The 15746-nt window shown below is 38.6% G+C and overlaps 1 protein-coding gene across 2 annotated transcripts in view; it reads right to left on the bottom strand.

Moving 5' to 3' along the window:
* Positions 1–15746, bottom strand: part of MAP3K8 (mitogen-activated protein kinase kinase kinase 8) — a 55960-nt gene that overhangs the window by 15758 nt on the left and 24456 nt on the right. For both annotated transcript variants that reach the window (XM_039363808.1, XM_039363817.1), the window contains 3 exons: positions 7744–8108; positions 4354–4518; positions 2970–3231 (listed from right to left, as the gene is read on the bottom strand). In XM_039363808.1, the coding sequence (XP_039219742.1) occupies positions 2970–3231; positions 4354–4518; positions 7744–8108 (792 nt within the window). The remainder of the gene's footprint in view (positions 1–2969; positions 3232–4353; positions 4519–7743; positions 8109–15746) is intronic.

Below are 15746 nucleotides of genomic sequence, written 5' to 3'. Positions count from 1 at the left end.
GAGCAAATACCATAAAGGCAATCAACACCTGGGCAATTCCAGTAATTAGGTACACAGCTGGAATAGTGGACTGGACTCAAGCAGAACTAAAAGCAATGGATAGCAGACCAGAAAAATAATGACAATGAATCATGCCCTTCATCCACGCAGTGACATTGATAGACTTTATCTACCAAGGCAAATAGGTGGGCGTGGAATGCTACAAGTACATCAGATGGTTGAAGAAGAAAAAATGGCTTTGGAAGAATATCTGAAGAACAATGATGAAGATGCACTGAAATTAGTATATCAGGAAGGCTTACTAACTACTGGAGAGACCAAACTGGCCTACAAGAAAGACCAAATGAAGAACAGAATAGAGGCATGGGAAGACAAAGCACTACATGGCCAATACATGAAAAAAATAGCTGGGAAAGCAGATAATAATAAAACCTGGCAATGGCTAAGAGCAGGAAAATTGAAGAAAGAGACCGAGGGACTAATTCTGGCTGCACAAGACCAAGCCTTAAGGACAAATGCATACAAAGTCAAAATTGAGAAGACAGCAACAGACAGTAAGTGCCGCCTATGCAAAGAAGCTGAAGAAACAGTGGACCACTTGGTAAGCTGTTGCAAGAAGATTGCACAGACTGATTACAAGCAGCGGCATGACAAAGTAGCAACAATGGTGCATTGGAAGATCTGCAAAAAATATTCATTTGCCTGTAAGCAAAAACTGGTGGGATCATAAAATAGAGAAAGTCATAGAAAATGATAAAATTAAACTGCTCTGGGACTTCAGAATTCAAACAGACAAGCACCTGCAACATAACACCCCAGACTTAACAATTGTCGATAAGAAAGACAAAAAAGTCTGGATAGTGGACGTGGCAGTGCCTGGAGACAGCAGAATAGAAGAGAAAGAACTGGAGAAGATAACAAAATACAAAGACCTACAAATAGAAATAGAAAGACTGTGGCAAAAGCAAGCAAGGGTAGTACCAATAGTCATAGGCTCCTTGGGTGCAATCCCAAAACAACTGGAGCACCACTTGAACACCATTGGCATTGACAAATTGCTATTAGTCAATTGCAAAAGGCGGCCTTATTAGGAACTGCTTCCATCCTGCGACGATATCTGTAATACCATCAAACATCCACATCTGCCTATCCCAGGTCCTGGGTAAGGACTCGATAGGTAGACATAATGCCAAATCCAGTCTGAACATCTGGCTGACTGTGCGATGATTGATAATAATAATAATAGTAAAGTTGGAAGGGACCTTGGAGGTCATCTAGTCCAACCCCCTGCTCAGGCAGGAAACCCTACACCATTTCGGACAAATGGCTGTCCAGTCTCTTCTTAAAAACTTCCAGTGTTGGAGCATTTACTGCTTCTGGAGGCAGGCTGTTCCACTGATTAATTGTTCTCACTGTCAGGAAGTTTCTCCTTAGTTCTAGGTTGCTTCTCTCCTTGATTAGTTTCCACCCGTTGCTTCTTGTCCTGCCTTCAGGTGCTTTGGAAAATAGCTTAATTCCCTCTTCTTTATGGCAGCCCCTGAGATATTGGAATACTGCTATCATGTCCCCCCTTGTCCTTCTCTTCGTTAAACTAGACATACCCAATTCTAGCAACCGTTCCTTATATGTTTTAGCCTCCAGTCCCCTAATCATCTTTGTTGCTCTTCTCTGTACTCTTTCTAGAGTCTCAACATCTTTTTTACATCGTGGTGACCAAAACTGGATGCAGTATTCCAAGTGTGGCCTTACCAAGGCATTAAAGAGTGGTATTAATACTTCACGTGATCTTGATTCTATCCCTCTGTTAATGCAGCCTAGCACTGTGTTGGCCTTTTTGGCAGCTGCAGCACACTGCTGGCTCATATTTAAGTGATTGTCTACTAGGACTCCGAGGTCCCTCTCACAGTTACTACTATTGAGCATGGTGCCACCTATGCTGTACTTGTGCATTTGGTTTTTCTTGCCTAAATGTAGAACCTTGCTTTTTTCACCATTGAATTTCATTTTGTTAGTTAGTGCCCAGTGTTCAAGTGTGTCCAGATCCTTCTGTATCTGAAGCCTGTCTTCTGGAGTGTAAAATCATAGTTAAGTAAATATAAAATCATGGCTGGGCAAGACATGGCTTAGTGGTATGCATGAGTCCAGAATTTGTCTAATTAAAACAGAAGACATATGCCTCCAGTCTCAGAATGTTTAACCCTGACTGCATCACTCTATTCTTTTCAAGGGGTTACAACATAAATGTATGGGAAGGAAAAAAACTTCATAATGTTCTTTAATAGCAAACCTATATACCAGTGGGAACTTGCAGACCTCCAAAGTAACAGTAGGCTAGCAAGCTTCTGACTGCTGACTAAATCCAGTAAGAGTTTCAGCCACCCCAACTTTCCTATGCTTACTTATGTGAACAAGATTCCTGAATTTATTTATTTATTTATGGGACTTATATACCGCTTCAAGTGCAAGCACTCTCTAAGCGGTGTACACCAGTAAGTAATGTATATATATATATATATATTTACATTGCCCCCAACAATCTGGGTCCTCATTTTACCTACCTCGGAAGGATGGAAGGCTGAGTCAACCTTGAGCCGGTGAGATTTGAACCGCTGACCTGCTGAACACAGTCAGCTAAAGTGGCCTGCAGTACTACACTCGGCTCTTGTTAATTTAATGGGACTTGCTTTAGAGCAATCATGGTTAGGATTTGCAGTGCATGGAGCCCATCTAGCATTCACCTTATTTCATTTCCACATAACATATTGTCCTTAAAATATTCTCTACTTTACTATCTACTCACTGCAGATGAAAATGTATTAATAAAAGATAAATTGGATATCCTTTGTCCCTAGGGTGCAGAAATCCAAGTAATTTTCAGTAAATAAATAACCTCCCAATAACCTTAAAAGAAGCTGGGGTTATCCTGAATATAGTTTATATTGTACAGTATAAGGACTATGCAAACTTACGTTTGATATCCTGATGAATAACTCTCTTTGAGTGAAGAAACTCAAGTCCTTTGAGAATATGTTTTGCCAGCCAGATGACTTCAAATTCTCTCAAAGGCCCACAACTTTCTATCTTTTCTAGGACAGAGCCTCCTTCTCCTGCCTCCATAAAGAGATGGATTGTCTCATCCCATAAGACAGCTCCATAAAGTTCAGCAATATTTTCATGGCGAAAACAAGCTTGGATTTCAACATCTGATGGCTTGAACTGCTCCACTGGGACCTACAATGCCAAACATAAGCTGATTAATTTATACTGTCCAAGCAAAGACTGTTCTGCTAGAATGCCTGCAAAGCTTAATTTGATGATCTATATGGTGGAATACTACCCCATGTTCACATAATCATCTGGAAATCTAACTTGGAAAGAAAGCAGATCCAGAAAGCCATTCAATCTCAATCTTCCTCTCTCGAGTCCCAAGGAAAAGCTAGATCTTTTTTTGATGCTGGGGAGGCAAACTGACCCCAACCAATTCAGCATATTTAGCTAGAATGGGAGGGGGAATCTTCCTTTGTTCTCAATAATAGACAGAGAAAGCCCAGCTTTCTTTGATCTTCACCCATCTTCTTAACAACTTTTCCAGAGAATGATGGAGTATCTAGCAGGAAGAAGGGGATGACATCAGGATTGTGGACTATTGATAGAAATTACTGCTTTAATACAGCAACTCAGGCAAAGTATTAGAAATAAAAATCCTTCTATATATTTCTATTATAGAACTGAGGGATTAGTGGCAGAACTCATATTCTTTAGAAAACCTATATAGGAGGAGTTAATAGATATGTCTTTTTAAACCACATGAATGCCGTCATCACTATATAAGTTTACCTATGCAGAAGCTTCCTATCCTTTTTATGATAGAATGCTTAGAACATCCCATCCCATCCCATCCCAAAGGGCATAAGCTCTGGTTGACTCATTCTTCTAATGCTATTCTATCTTTCCTCCATGGATCTCTCATTGGCAAACCAAGACTATTCAAGTGATATTCTTTCTTATCCTGACCAGACTTAATTAGTTTCAGCATAGTTATCCACCTCCAGATGGTTGTTACCATAATTACATTTATCTATTAAATTTATATATCCACCCATCTCACATATGTGACGCTTCAGCATTTGCTGATGATATATACATGGAGTCTCTTCCAAAGAAGAAGAAAAATGGATATGTCCTACTTAGATAGAGTTTCAAAACTTGAGTCAACCATATGCATGTTGGAATAACTACATTTACAAAATGCTTGTTCCTATCATAAAGGGACAAATAGTCTCATCTATTTCAGCATTATAGAGAAGGCCCAACATGTCACAGGCATTACCAAATGTAATTAAGAAATCTTACCAGCTTGCAAGCCATCCGCTTTTTGGTTTCTGTATCTTGTGCCAAATATACTTTCCCAAAAGCACCCCGTGGAATGAAATCAGTCCCAATATTTCGGTAAGTTAGCTTCCAAGGAAATAGAAGCACATCTGAGTCAATCTTATAACGCCCATTTTTGGGTTTGATCTATTTAAAGATGTTTAAGATAAAGGAAAAAGTCAAAACACAATACTCCTTCACAACCTTTTTACAGTGAAATACAGATGTGTTTACTGGAATACACATACCTGAATTAGCCAATATGAACCATCTACCTTTACCTCGCAGTGCTTTTTCTGAGGTCTCACATTTTCCCCCAGATCTTTCTGTTGCAAATTACTAGGGCCTGAGTCTGTAATTGGTATGTGGGAAAGATCTTGGGAGACTGGGCAAACAGATGCTGCCAAGGGAATGGGCAGATAAGAGACATTATAGCCTGCAGCTGGATTCAGACTTGCAAGATATTGTCCGCACTGGGCAAACCAGGTAGGAATCTGACCTGATGAGCTAATTCTACTTTGTTATAAAGCTACATTGACAGAATCTTGCAAGTCTGAAAGTACAATCCTTCTCTACCTCCTTTATCATCTGAGAAACTAGGATGTCTCTTCTGAGTCTCTTGCCCTGCCCATTATCCTATTGCAGGTTATGCTGTGTCTTATCTGACTGTACCTGTGGCAGTGACCTTTTGCCCAATCTAAGGCCTTTCTCACTTACCTTTAGTAGTGTAGGTAACAGTTATTTTACCTTGGCTGATTTCACTTAACTAGTGTATCTAGTTAAAAGACCATTGGGACACCTATGGCTGACAGATGATTAGAGGAGAGATAAAGGAATACCAAAACGAGGCAGGAAGGAACTATTTCTGAAACACTGCCATGAAAAATGTATGGATATGTGCATGAAGTTACCAGAGTTGAAGCCTGATTTCAAAACAGTTTTACCTATATCTAGGACAGAATCTAGGTCTTCACAAACAAAACCTGTAAGATGATAGCAACTCTAAGCTACAGCTCTGTCTCTAACAGAACACTGCTGATGTTCTACTTTTCAGAACACAGCAGTTCCATGACCATAGCAGTCTTTATATAGAACAATAAAATGGGAACAGCATGTGAAGTATTCAATTCATCTTGGAAATATTTATAATTCCAAGTGGTGATTAGCCTTGCATAAAGCATACATTGCACTTAACTGTCTGGCAACAACAGCTTGATTAATAGCCTAATCAACAGGCTTACATAAGGAATCCTCTTGGTAGTTTGTTAGGCAATTCTGGCCATCTCCTAACCTTTTGCTCTACAGAGCTGCAAGTTTGGCTATGAGAGGTGAGCAAATGCAAGGTATTCTATCTTCAAAAGTTGTATTAGGAGGTTGGCAGAGAAGTAGAAACTAATTCTTTTTCTCAGAATAGATCATGCAGAAGAAATTTGAAATCTAATCATTCATATATTGCAAAGACTGACTGGTTCTTTGAAAGTACAAGAATTTTTTTTAACAAGGTAAAATTCTCCAAAGGAAAATTAATCAAGAGAAAGCTATCAAAATACCTGGGGGTGAGCTCAAGTATAGCAACTAGATCTCTATATTTAAGCTCTAAAATAGTGGGATTTCAACTGCCTCTACAGAGATTAATCTGTATTGTAGAAGTTTAATTAAGTTTGAAGCCATGATTGAATGGCACACAAGCAAAGCTAAAGTTGAAAAACAGAATGAGGAATGAGCTGGCAAGACATTGTTGATATGCTATCTGATTAGAAAACTTTGTGAAAAGTCCTGAATATATGAAAAACAAAACCAAAAAGTCAACTAGCTCCATCCAATAGTTTCTCACAGCTGTTGCTTACCATTGTTTTATAACCTAGACCAGGGGTAGTCATCCTTGGCTCTTTTATGACTCGTGGACTTCAACTCCCAGAATTCCTGAGCTAGCACAACTGGCTCAGGAATTCTGGGAGCTGAAGTCCACAAGTCATGAAAGAGCCAAGGTTGATTACCCCTGACCTAGACGTACTTTTTCTCATCTAAAAAAATTGACAGAAATCAAAGGGCAACCTGTCTTTATGAGAAGTGACAAGGAAGCTTGTTTTCCTGTCAACCTGTTATGGAAAATCCATCTTTAATTTGTTTCTGTCAAGAATACCTAATTTTCTAGTCCTCGGGGTTGCAAATAGCAACTGTGAGCAAGGATTGATAAAACAGCAACCATAAATAAGGGCTCACAAATATGCCGTCCTTGGAGACAAAGGAGAATGCTGCCACTATACCTGATAGATAACTGCATAATTTTAATAATTTAAACTCTTTTTATATTTTTACTATTTTGTATGCTGTCTACAGTCGTCTTTATTGGTGAAGATGAGTGGTATATTAACACATTTAATGCTCAGACTTTAGATATTTGTTTCAGTCTGTATTTTTACATGAGATTTTTAATTGCATCACTACTGAGATTTAAAGTTGGGGAATGTACAAAAGATGCCTTTGATGAGATAGGTGGCTATATAAATTAGACAGGCACACAGGCAGACAGACAGAATAACTGAAAGGCAGTTTCAATGTAATTTCATACAGGGTGTCACAGGGAGATAATTTTATACATCCTAGTAAGGGGCAAACTGTTTTAGTTTTATGTTCATAGATGCAATTCTCTTTTTAAGAAAATAAATCAACATACGATAAAGCCTCACACATCAAGCTCAATGCCTGGCAACTTCATTGACACATCCATGTCAAATTTTAGGCACTAAGTGGAAGGCTATGCAATTGCCTCCTTTTGACTGTTCAGCCTAACCTACAGCCTGGGGTTGACCTCCTAGCAGTATTAATCAAATCCAATCTTGCACCTATTTGAGAAAAGCCAAGCTCAGTTAGGTGCTAATCACAGTATTGCAATCCGAGATTTGTTCATTATAGTTGCAAAAGAAAACTTAAATCCAAGCTAAAGACTCCACTTGCAGAAACCATAGCTCAGTCCAGGATCCATTTTCCTGTACGATATAATTTTCTCCTGGAGCTTCAAGTGGTGCCTTGAGGACCTTCCCCTCCTTTTTCTCCACAGCAGTAACTCTGAGGCACACATGGAAATGAGAAAAAGCATGAGAGGCCCAAAGTCACTCAAATAAGGTGCAGTAATTGAGACTATTAGTCAAAGTTTACCATCTCACCACTTTGGAATTAAGTAATATCTAACTCCCATACTTAGATATAGGAATGTCTGTGGACAGCAATGGCTGATCAGCAAAATCTTATCAGCCAGACCTAAATTGTAGAGACTCCAAAATCCAGCTACAAAACCCACAGCTCTGAACCAAGATCCATGTGAAATACATTCATGCAGAATAGCTGGTGGAGGTTTCAGAAAACACATACCATGTTTAATATGATTCCAGATTCTTGTCTCCTGTGCTGGCATATTTGCTTTGCAGTGTTTGACACCTGATTGGCAAATGCAAGGAGATCGTCCACAGTCCCATACTTGACACAGGAAAGCAAAGAAACTTCTCTTCGGCTGAACAGCAAAGATTCGGTCCGTTCCTCATTTTTGTTCTTTTCCGGATGCAGAGCAATGAGGCTGTCTTTGTAAATTGTCAGGTCACCTTTGGGATAAAGGTTCTCCATGATGTCAATTACTTCCGACATATTTAAATCTGTCAGCAGTAAGTCAATTTCTTCCTTATTTTCGCTACCAGTACTCATATACTCCATTACTGTATGTTCTCTTCCTCTTATTCTACCTAAAAAAAAGGAATAATATTTTATGGTTGGTTAAGAAATTGCAACAGAGGAAATACTACAACAGAAATATATTAAGGGCAACTTACAAATCTCTACACTTAAGAAGGGGAAAAAGCAGAATTGTGAAGTCTACCTAATCATAAAATGCAAACCAGCACATTTTAAGGCCCTGTATAACTGGAAAAAGTCCACTGAAACCAGAGGTATGTCAAACAAGCTCCTCTGAAAAACTATCCTCCAGATGTGCTAAATGTTAACTATTATTCCTGGTCACCAAGGTCAAATATGACTGAAGACTAGGAGAACTAATATCTAACACATCTGGAGAGCAAAAGGTTGCTGAAAGCAGTGTGTGATCAGGGTATATGTCTGATTTACAGCAACCTGTGTTGGCAATAGGTCTGATCCAGAGTTGCATATGCTTAAGTACCTCTGAATTCAAGAAAATCTCCAAGTATTTTAGACAACCGTTGGTTTGGAAAGGAGTTTCACATGTCTTATGCCCTTTTGCAAAGATAATCAAAATACATTTAAGTGCCAATATTATCAACCATGCTGAAGCACAATGTACTCACTGAAATCTTTTGCAAATGTGGGGAACAGTGGCTGTTCTGTTGTTACAGAACTATACTTCCCAACGTCTATCACCTTAGCTTAGGTAATTCTGATTGGAACTGTTGGGAATTGCATTTTAAGCAAATGTTGTAGACCTATGATTCTTCTCTTTGGAATGGATGACCAGTGCTGCTTTCCAATATGATAGAAAATAGCAACTATTTTAATTAATTCTGAGACATCAAGTCGCTGTCAATTCCTGTCGCCCAAGAAGACTGATTATAGTCTTTAAGATTTTCCGGTGGTATTATCTGAACCCGTATTTTCAACAGCTCTTTGCATGTAGGTTACCACTCTGAGTGATCCAACTATCACCTACTAAATGAGGGTGGTGGAGGAGGGAGGAAAAAGTGCGACAGAACTTAATTCTGCAATTCTCTGTTCTTAATCTATCCTGCTGCTTCTGCAAAATAAGCAGCAACAACCTTTGCTTTGGTCTTCTCCATATCACATTTATTTCTCATGCTTGAACTTCATTCACCAATAGCTGCCATGGCTGATTGGAACAATAACTGCTCATGATCCAAGTAGTCCCAAAGAAATCCCAGGACTTCTTTCACACATAGGTTGAAATGTGCCTGTTGCAATCAATGAATTAACTCTCTCAGCTTATCCCCCCCAAAAAAGTGGACCCTGCAATTGCAGGAAAAACACCAGGAAGAAAAAGAGAGAAAGAGGCAGTTTGATCTAGTGGTTAAGACAACGGGCTAGAAACCAAGAGACTGTGAGTTTGAGTCCAAGTCAGGCATGAAAATTGCATGGGTGACTTTGAGCCAATATTCCTCAGCCCATAACAGCAGACTTGGGCAAATCAACTTCTATCATAACCAGTAGATCAACACTTTGCTAATCTGAAAAAAAATGGACCCTGCAACTTGGGGAAAAACTAGGAAGGAAAGACATTTTTTTACAGTAATTTAGTGCAGGAATTCTCTCCATGGGGAAAACTGGAAATACCGCATAAAATAGCAGAAACTGTAGGATAGGAGAGCTAGATATGATATGCCCCATTGCCGTAGGAAAGTTCCCAACATTTTCTACATTACTGTACAATGATATCATAGAGATAATTTTCCCTTTACATTGTTTCTAATTTACTTTTTTTTTCTGTGCAGATTTTTGACATAGTTCCAGTACAAAGCTGGGGAAGGGAAGGGAACTTACAGGAATCCCAAACTAACATGTCAACTAAAATCACTTCCCAGTGCTCAATCAGAAGAAGAAGCCTTCTTATTTATAAGAGGGCTTCCTTAAAAACCTGTAAAAACAAGGATTGCATTATTTTAGATAATTAGATCACTGGAAATCCCCCAACTGTTCCCTGTAGACAATGCTCCAGTATTTATTTTTTTTTAAAGAATGAGAACTGGCTTATAAAAATACATTTATTTTCAGATTTTATAATAAAAAGCACATATTAAGCAATGATTTCTCCAATCTACTGCTATTGAATTTGAAATTTTATGAAGATAGCAATTCTAAGAAAAGCCTCTTTTCTGGAGAATTGTACCATTATGCTAAAATTATTTGGCACTGAAATCTGAGAAGGAAAAAGAAAATTCAAGAGGAAAGGAGGGCTTCTGAAAGAAGCACAAATTCATCTTCCTACTTGGGACCTTTAGATCTGATGAAGAATAAAGGATCTTTCTCTGAAATCACTCTCCTTTTTGTTATTCTACCTATACCTAAACCTATCTAGACCGACAGGCAGGTCCTCCTTGACTCACCTGGCCCAGTGGACAGAATCAGGCCTATCTGCATCTGCAGATAGAAGGATGAAAAAGTGGACAGTGACACAAGAGACAGGAAATATGTGTCAACTCCTCCCAAGGTTAAGTGACATCTGATCTACTGAAGCTGCCTGGCAATGTAGCGTGGGTAGCTGTAGTTTTGGGTCCAAGATTTTTATCTTATTTCTCCTGGCCGGGAGCCTTTGGGCGAAAGCTCAGTGGAAAGCACACTTGCCATTTCTGTCTTAAGAATTCTGTCTCTTCTGTGGTGACTAAGAGCTGCCAACCAGCTTTGTCCAAAATGTGAAGAAGAGCAACTCAGGAAGCAAGCAGGAAATTTCAGGGACAGAAAAATGGAAGGGAGAGAGCTGAACAGACTCTCTGTGGTCACAGAGAAACTAAGGAAGGGGGATACTGCTCACAAACTTTCTTGGTGTGCTCAACCAGATTGTGTCAAGTTGAAACCAAGCAAGAAGTTCAGTAGTCTCACTTTCTCTGTGTGTGTAAGCCAAAGAACAGAAAACATTCCAACTTAATTTTTGTAAATTTAAGGCTCAGTTTTGGACAGGCCACATCACTGATGGTTTTATATAATGAAACAAAATAGATGAATAAGATTGTTTTTCAGTTTGTTTGGAGAGCTGCCTGAAATCTTCCCCAGGGGATTCCTCCAAATATTTAAATGTCCTCCATTGGTTTTTCCACATGGATGTTCTCTAGCTGTACACTGATGGACTTTGTGCCATTTTTAAAAAAAAACAACACACAACAACACCCTTTCAATCTTGCTGCAACTGGAATGTCATACTGGAATTCCTATTGCAGATTCAAACCCTAAACAAAATTAAATACATGAACCTACTGTCCTAATGAAGTCTGGTTTGGCACAGGAAGGATTAACTGAAAAAGAATAAGGAGGACAATTGGAAAGGACAAATAGGAGAAAAGGAAGACACATTAACTGTTTAAATTTCTTGGCATCCATGATCAACACTACTGTGAAACACTGCAAAAAAAAAAAAAACCAAAAAAAAACAACAAACCCTGACTTAGGCCTATAGGTATATGAAATTACTCTATCCACTATCATCCACATTCCCTAATAAAATAGTTTGGCGGGCTTTCTAACAAACGCCCAACCCTCTAAACTAACTGATACAATGACCTTGGTTCCCACGGGACACAGAATTGTTTAAACTAGCAAAGATACTCCGCACCCCATCCCATTCATGTAGCAATCTAGAATGAGCAAGGTGGCTGCAGCCAGGTTTGCTGTAGAGTTGACAATGCGTTTTTTCAACTGCAATATTTTTCCAATAAACCTTGATTTTCAAAAACATATGCTAGCAATAACACTGAATTGATCACAATAAAAAATTCCATTGTGAAAGGAGCCCAATTTTTTAAAGAAATCGCAAAAGCCCAAGATACTAAAAAAAGCTGATATTAATTTTGTCAATATTATATCTGCTGGACAAAGCACATGACAGGAAAAGGAGGTTTTGTCCTCGTTTTACTGGACATCTGGTAAGCCCACTCCCAGATATAATCAAGGTGGCTGCTATTCTCCAAGCTGAAACATACTTTTTCTAGTGTTGCATGTATTTTAAAATAATGTTATCACCACAGCTACCGTACTTATAATCCAACCTCAGCCTCATCAGACTACTTTAAAAAAAATACTTCTGTGCTAGCATTTAACTCTAGTGATATAAGCTTTGAAAGGTTTTCTCTTTCATCAGGAACAGTAATTATTTCCCCAATAATCAGAAAAAGTCCCTCAGTGTTGTAATTCCAACATATAATCTTTAGTCACAGTTTCAACGAATCAAAGGACTTTCAGCAGCAGTTCTCGGGATTTATTTTTCTTCCTAACGGATTTCCCAGGAAAGAAATACAATGGTAAATGATACGAAATGGTACGACACTTGCAAATAGAAGAAAAAGATCAACTGGGACTCTAATAAAATAGCAAGGCAATTATGCAAAAAAAAAATCTGACAAGAGGAAACAGGAAATTACATTTGTTATAAGTTGAAGGGGCAGGGCAAATCTTTTACAATTTTAATGTCTATTAAGAACTACTAGATTTTTACAGGACATCTGGACCGACCAAACCCCAAACTGCTATCTCAGTACAGGGCTTGAAGTCTTGTTAATTACCAAAAGCCTAAAAACGTTAAAACTCCAAAAAAACATAACATCATTATCATAGTTTAACAATGTATGTGCACTGTTTGAATCTACCCTTTTATATGTACATTACATTGGATTTCTCTGGTCAAAAATATCCCATGCTGTTGATTCATTAATCAGTGATCCACGGCTTGACAGGTGGATGATCACAGGAGGCATCCTACATGCTGCCATCAAATCAGATCACCTTCTGAGCACCTTTGCAGAGAACTCCAAACACTAACCATACAGTCCAGAGAAGATAAACATAGCATTGTTTATGCTTCCATGTGGTCTTTAAATATTTCTGCCTGAACCTTCTTGTAATTTCAGGATAATAATGAATACTTGCAGCCTCTGAAGATGAGAGTTTTACCATAGTTGACACCATTCGAAAAGCTCTAAATGGGTGAGGCTTTATTTTAGAATTAGTCTTCGGTTAGCACAAGAGAGAACCGTGGATCACGCTTGTGTCAGAATAGAAAGCGATGGGTTGGATTCTAAGAGCAAGGAATGGAATCTACCTAAGAAGTCTTGTGCCATTTCTCCTTCCTGGGCTTTGTAAACCACCTCCCTCTGATGACTGGCATCTTTTTAGGAATGGGGTGGAAAAGTGGGACAAGGAAACTTGGTTGTTAAGTGAAACAATAGTTAAGTAAAATAGCAATTGTGCTTATAGTCTTACTTCAGCTTTCTTTTGCTGTAAAGGTTGTATCACCTCACAAATTTAATGAACAAAAAAACAAACAAATATGAGGATTGGTCACAAAATTTATTTAAGAAAACCTATATGGTTGCTACAACTCACTCTCAATGACTCCAGGCGATTTACAAGAATAGTTTTTCATAATTATCGTACTTGCAAAGGGTCCCTAAATAAGGCAATCACTAGATAAGGACTATCTCTGTCTCCCACCAAGAAACTACAGAGAATCACCACTTAACAATGTAAGTTGGACCTATCCTAAGGGATGGTGATAAAACACAATGTTATGCGACTGGGCTAACCTTCAAACACAGTTCTGGCAGTTCCACAGTCACACAATTGCCAGTTTCCCAATTGACCTGCTTGTTGGAAGCTGGTAGGAAAGGATACAAATAGTGTTCACATAACTAAAGGACACTACAATGTTGTAAATACAAGCCAGTTGTCAAACACCCAAATCACGATTATGCAATTGCTACGACACTATAATAGTCACAATTACAAGGACCCATTGCAAGTCCTCCTCATTCAATGTTGGTTGTAACCTCAAACAGTCACTGAATGAGTGGTCATTTGATAAAGGCTACATGTACTTGCTGCAATTCCACAGGGAAGTTAAAACTGTTTCCTTTCAAAGCATTTTGGAAACTGACTGTACAGGGATCTTTTTTCGATTTTATTAGGGGTTTTATCTTTGCCTTCTAGGGTTATTTTAGGTTTGGATTTTGTTCTGATATAGTGGCTTATTTGGGGGACGGGAGCTTGTTGCACAGAGTCTTTTGAGATTGTGTCAGGTTTATAAGCCCTGTAAATCAAGCAAGCAAGCAATAAACATTTTTTTGTAGAAGTTCTTAGATTTCTAGCTTCTGCATCCCAAGTTACAGTGCTTAGAATTCTAGTAAAAATGACTGGCAAGATTAAGAGAGTAGATTAAGGCATTCTAAGATACTTTGGAATACTTACGATGTAAATTGTGTGTTAATACCATATTTAGCACTCTACTGTTTACCATATTGCCTCAGGATCACAAGGACATTAAATGAAGAGTGGAATATCATCACCAGGAAATAAAGTCATAGAATTGTCTTTTCCAAACATTTTCTTCTTCTCACTCTTTGAATGCATTGTGTACAACGTATCTTCCTAGAAAAAGAGGTTTGCTAGGAGGTAAAGAGGATATTATAAGGCAGGGATAGGCAACCTTGGCTCTTTTATGACTCATGGACTTCAACTCTCAGAATTCCTGAGCCAGCATGGCTCAGCTTGGAAACCTTTCCCTTCCGCTTCAGTGTGGCTGGCTCAGGAATTCTGGTAGTTGAAGTCCAAAAGTCATAAAAGAGCCAAGGTTGCCTACCCCTACTATAAGGCCTATTCTAGAGAAAAAGGAGGGCCTGCGATCCCTTAAAATGATATGCACACCAAAGCACTGAACAAAAGCCCATTGCAAGGATTCTAGTTGATTAGCATCTGCACAGAATACTTCCCTGATTAAGTATCCACTTGATAGTTGGATTACAATTCCAATAATATCTACGAGTAGGATGATACTAAATTAGGCAAATTTAAAAAAAATTAGATGAGGCAAGTCTGCTTTACAGTTTGGAATAGTGAAGAAGACATTGCCAAATTATACTAAAATGCTTACCACAAAGAATACTTTTAAAATATAGCGAGCGACAAAAATCTCAAGATCTATAAAAGTGGCACCCAATTAAATTTCCACTAACAGGCCTGAAAAGTCATTAAGAAAGGCGTAAACCAAAATTCCTTGGGAGAGGGACACCCCATGTGTTTTTATGTCCCCACTGAGTTGAAACATGACCTAATTTTGAAGCAAGTATTTTTCAGGGACATTTCTCCATAAGCTTGATTCATGCAATCCACGCCTATCAGATCAACATGGTAGGTGATTCAGGACTGCAGCATCCAGACAAACTTGATGCTGAAGTCTCAGGCTAGCAGCCTGCTTTTGCCCACTCCACCCAAGATGCCAGGATGAGGGTTTTCACAGGATGCCTTTCGTCTTTCTTGCCTGGGATTATGAATACAGGAAACCAGCTGTCCACTTTTCTTGTCTCATTATTGCTAGGGAAAAACCACTAAAGTGGTTGGGTGGCTGCTAAATTACATGATCAGTAAAACTCAACTCAGCTTCTCTCTTCGGAGATTCAGGGTTCTTCATTCCATAAATGAAAATGCAAACGATAATGCAAAACAAGTCAATGCCATTCATCAGCTTCTTATCTCAGTTACCCAAAACTTCCACTTTTAAATATTTAAGACTGCCCAAATAGCGTTAGATAGATGCTTTTGGCTTTTCTATTGGAGAACAGCTGTTGAATTGCCTATTTTTATTTATTTATTTAAATTACTTACTTACCGTACCTATCTTCCTACCTACCTACTTACTT

The sequence above is a fragment of the Crotalus tigris genome, unplaced genomic scaffold, assembly GCF_016545835.1.
Source record: "Crotalus tigris isolate CLP2741 ecotype Arizona unplaced genomic scaffold, ASM1654583v1 scf7180000017591.2836849, whole genome shotgun sequence".
Lineage (NCBI taxonomy): Eukaryota > Metazoa > Chordata > Lepidosauria > Squamata > Viperidae > Crotalus > Crotalus tigris.
Note: the sequence above shows the minus strand (reverse complement) of the source record. Positions and strands in the feature narration are given on the sequence as shown.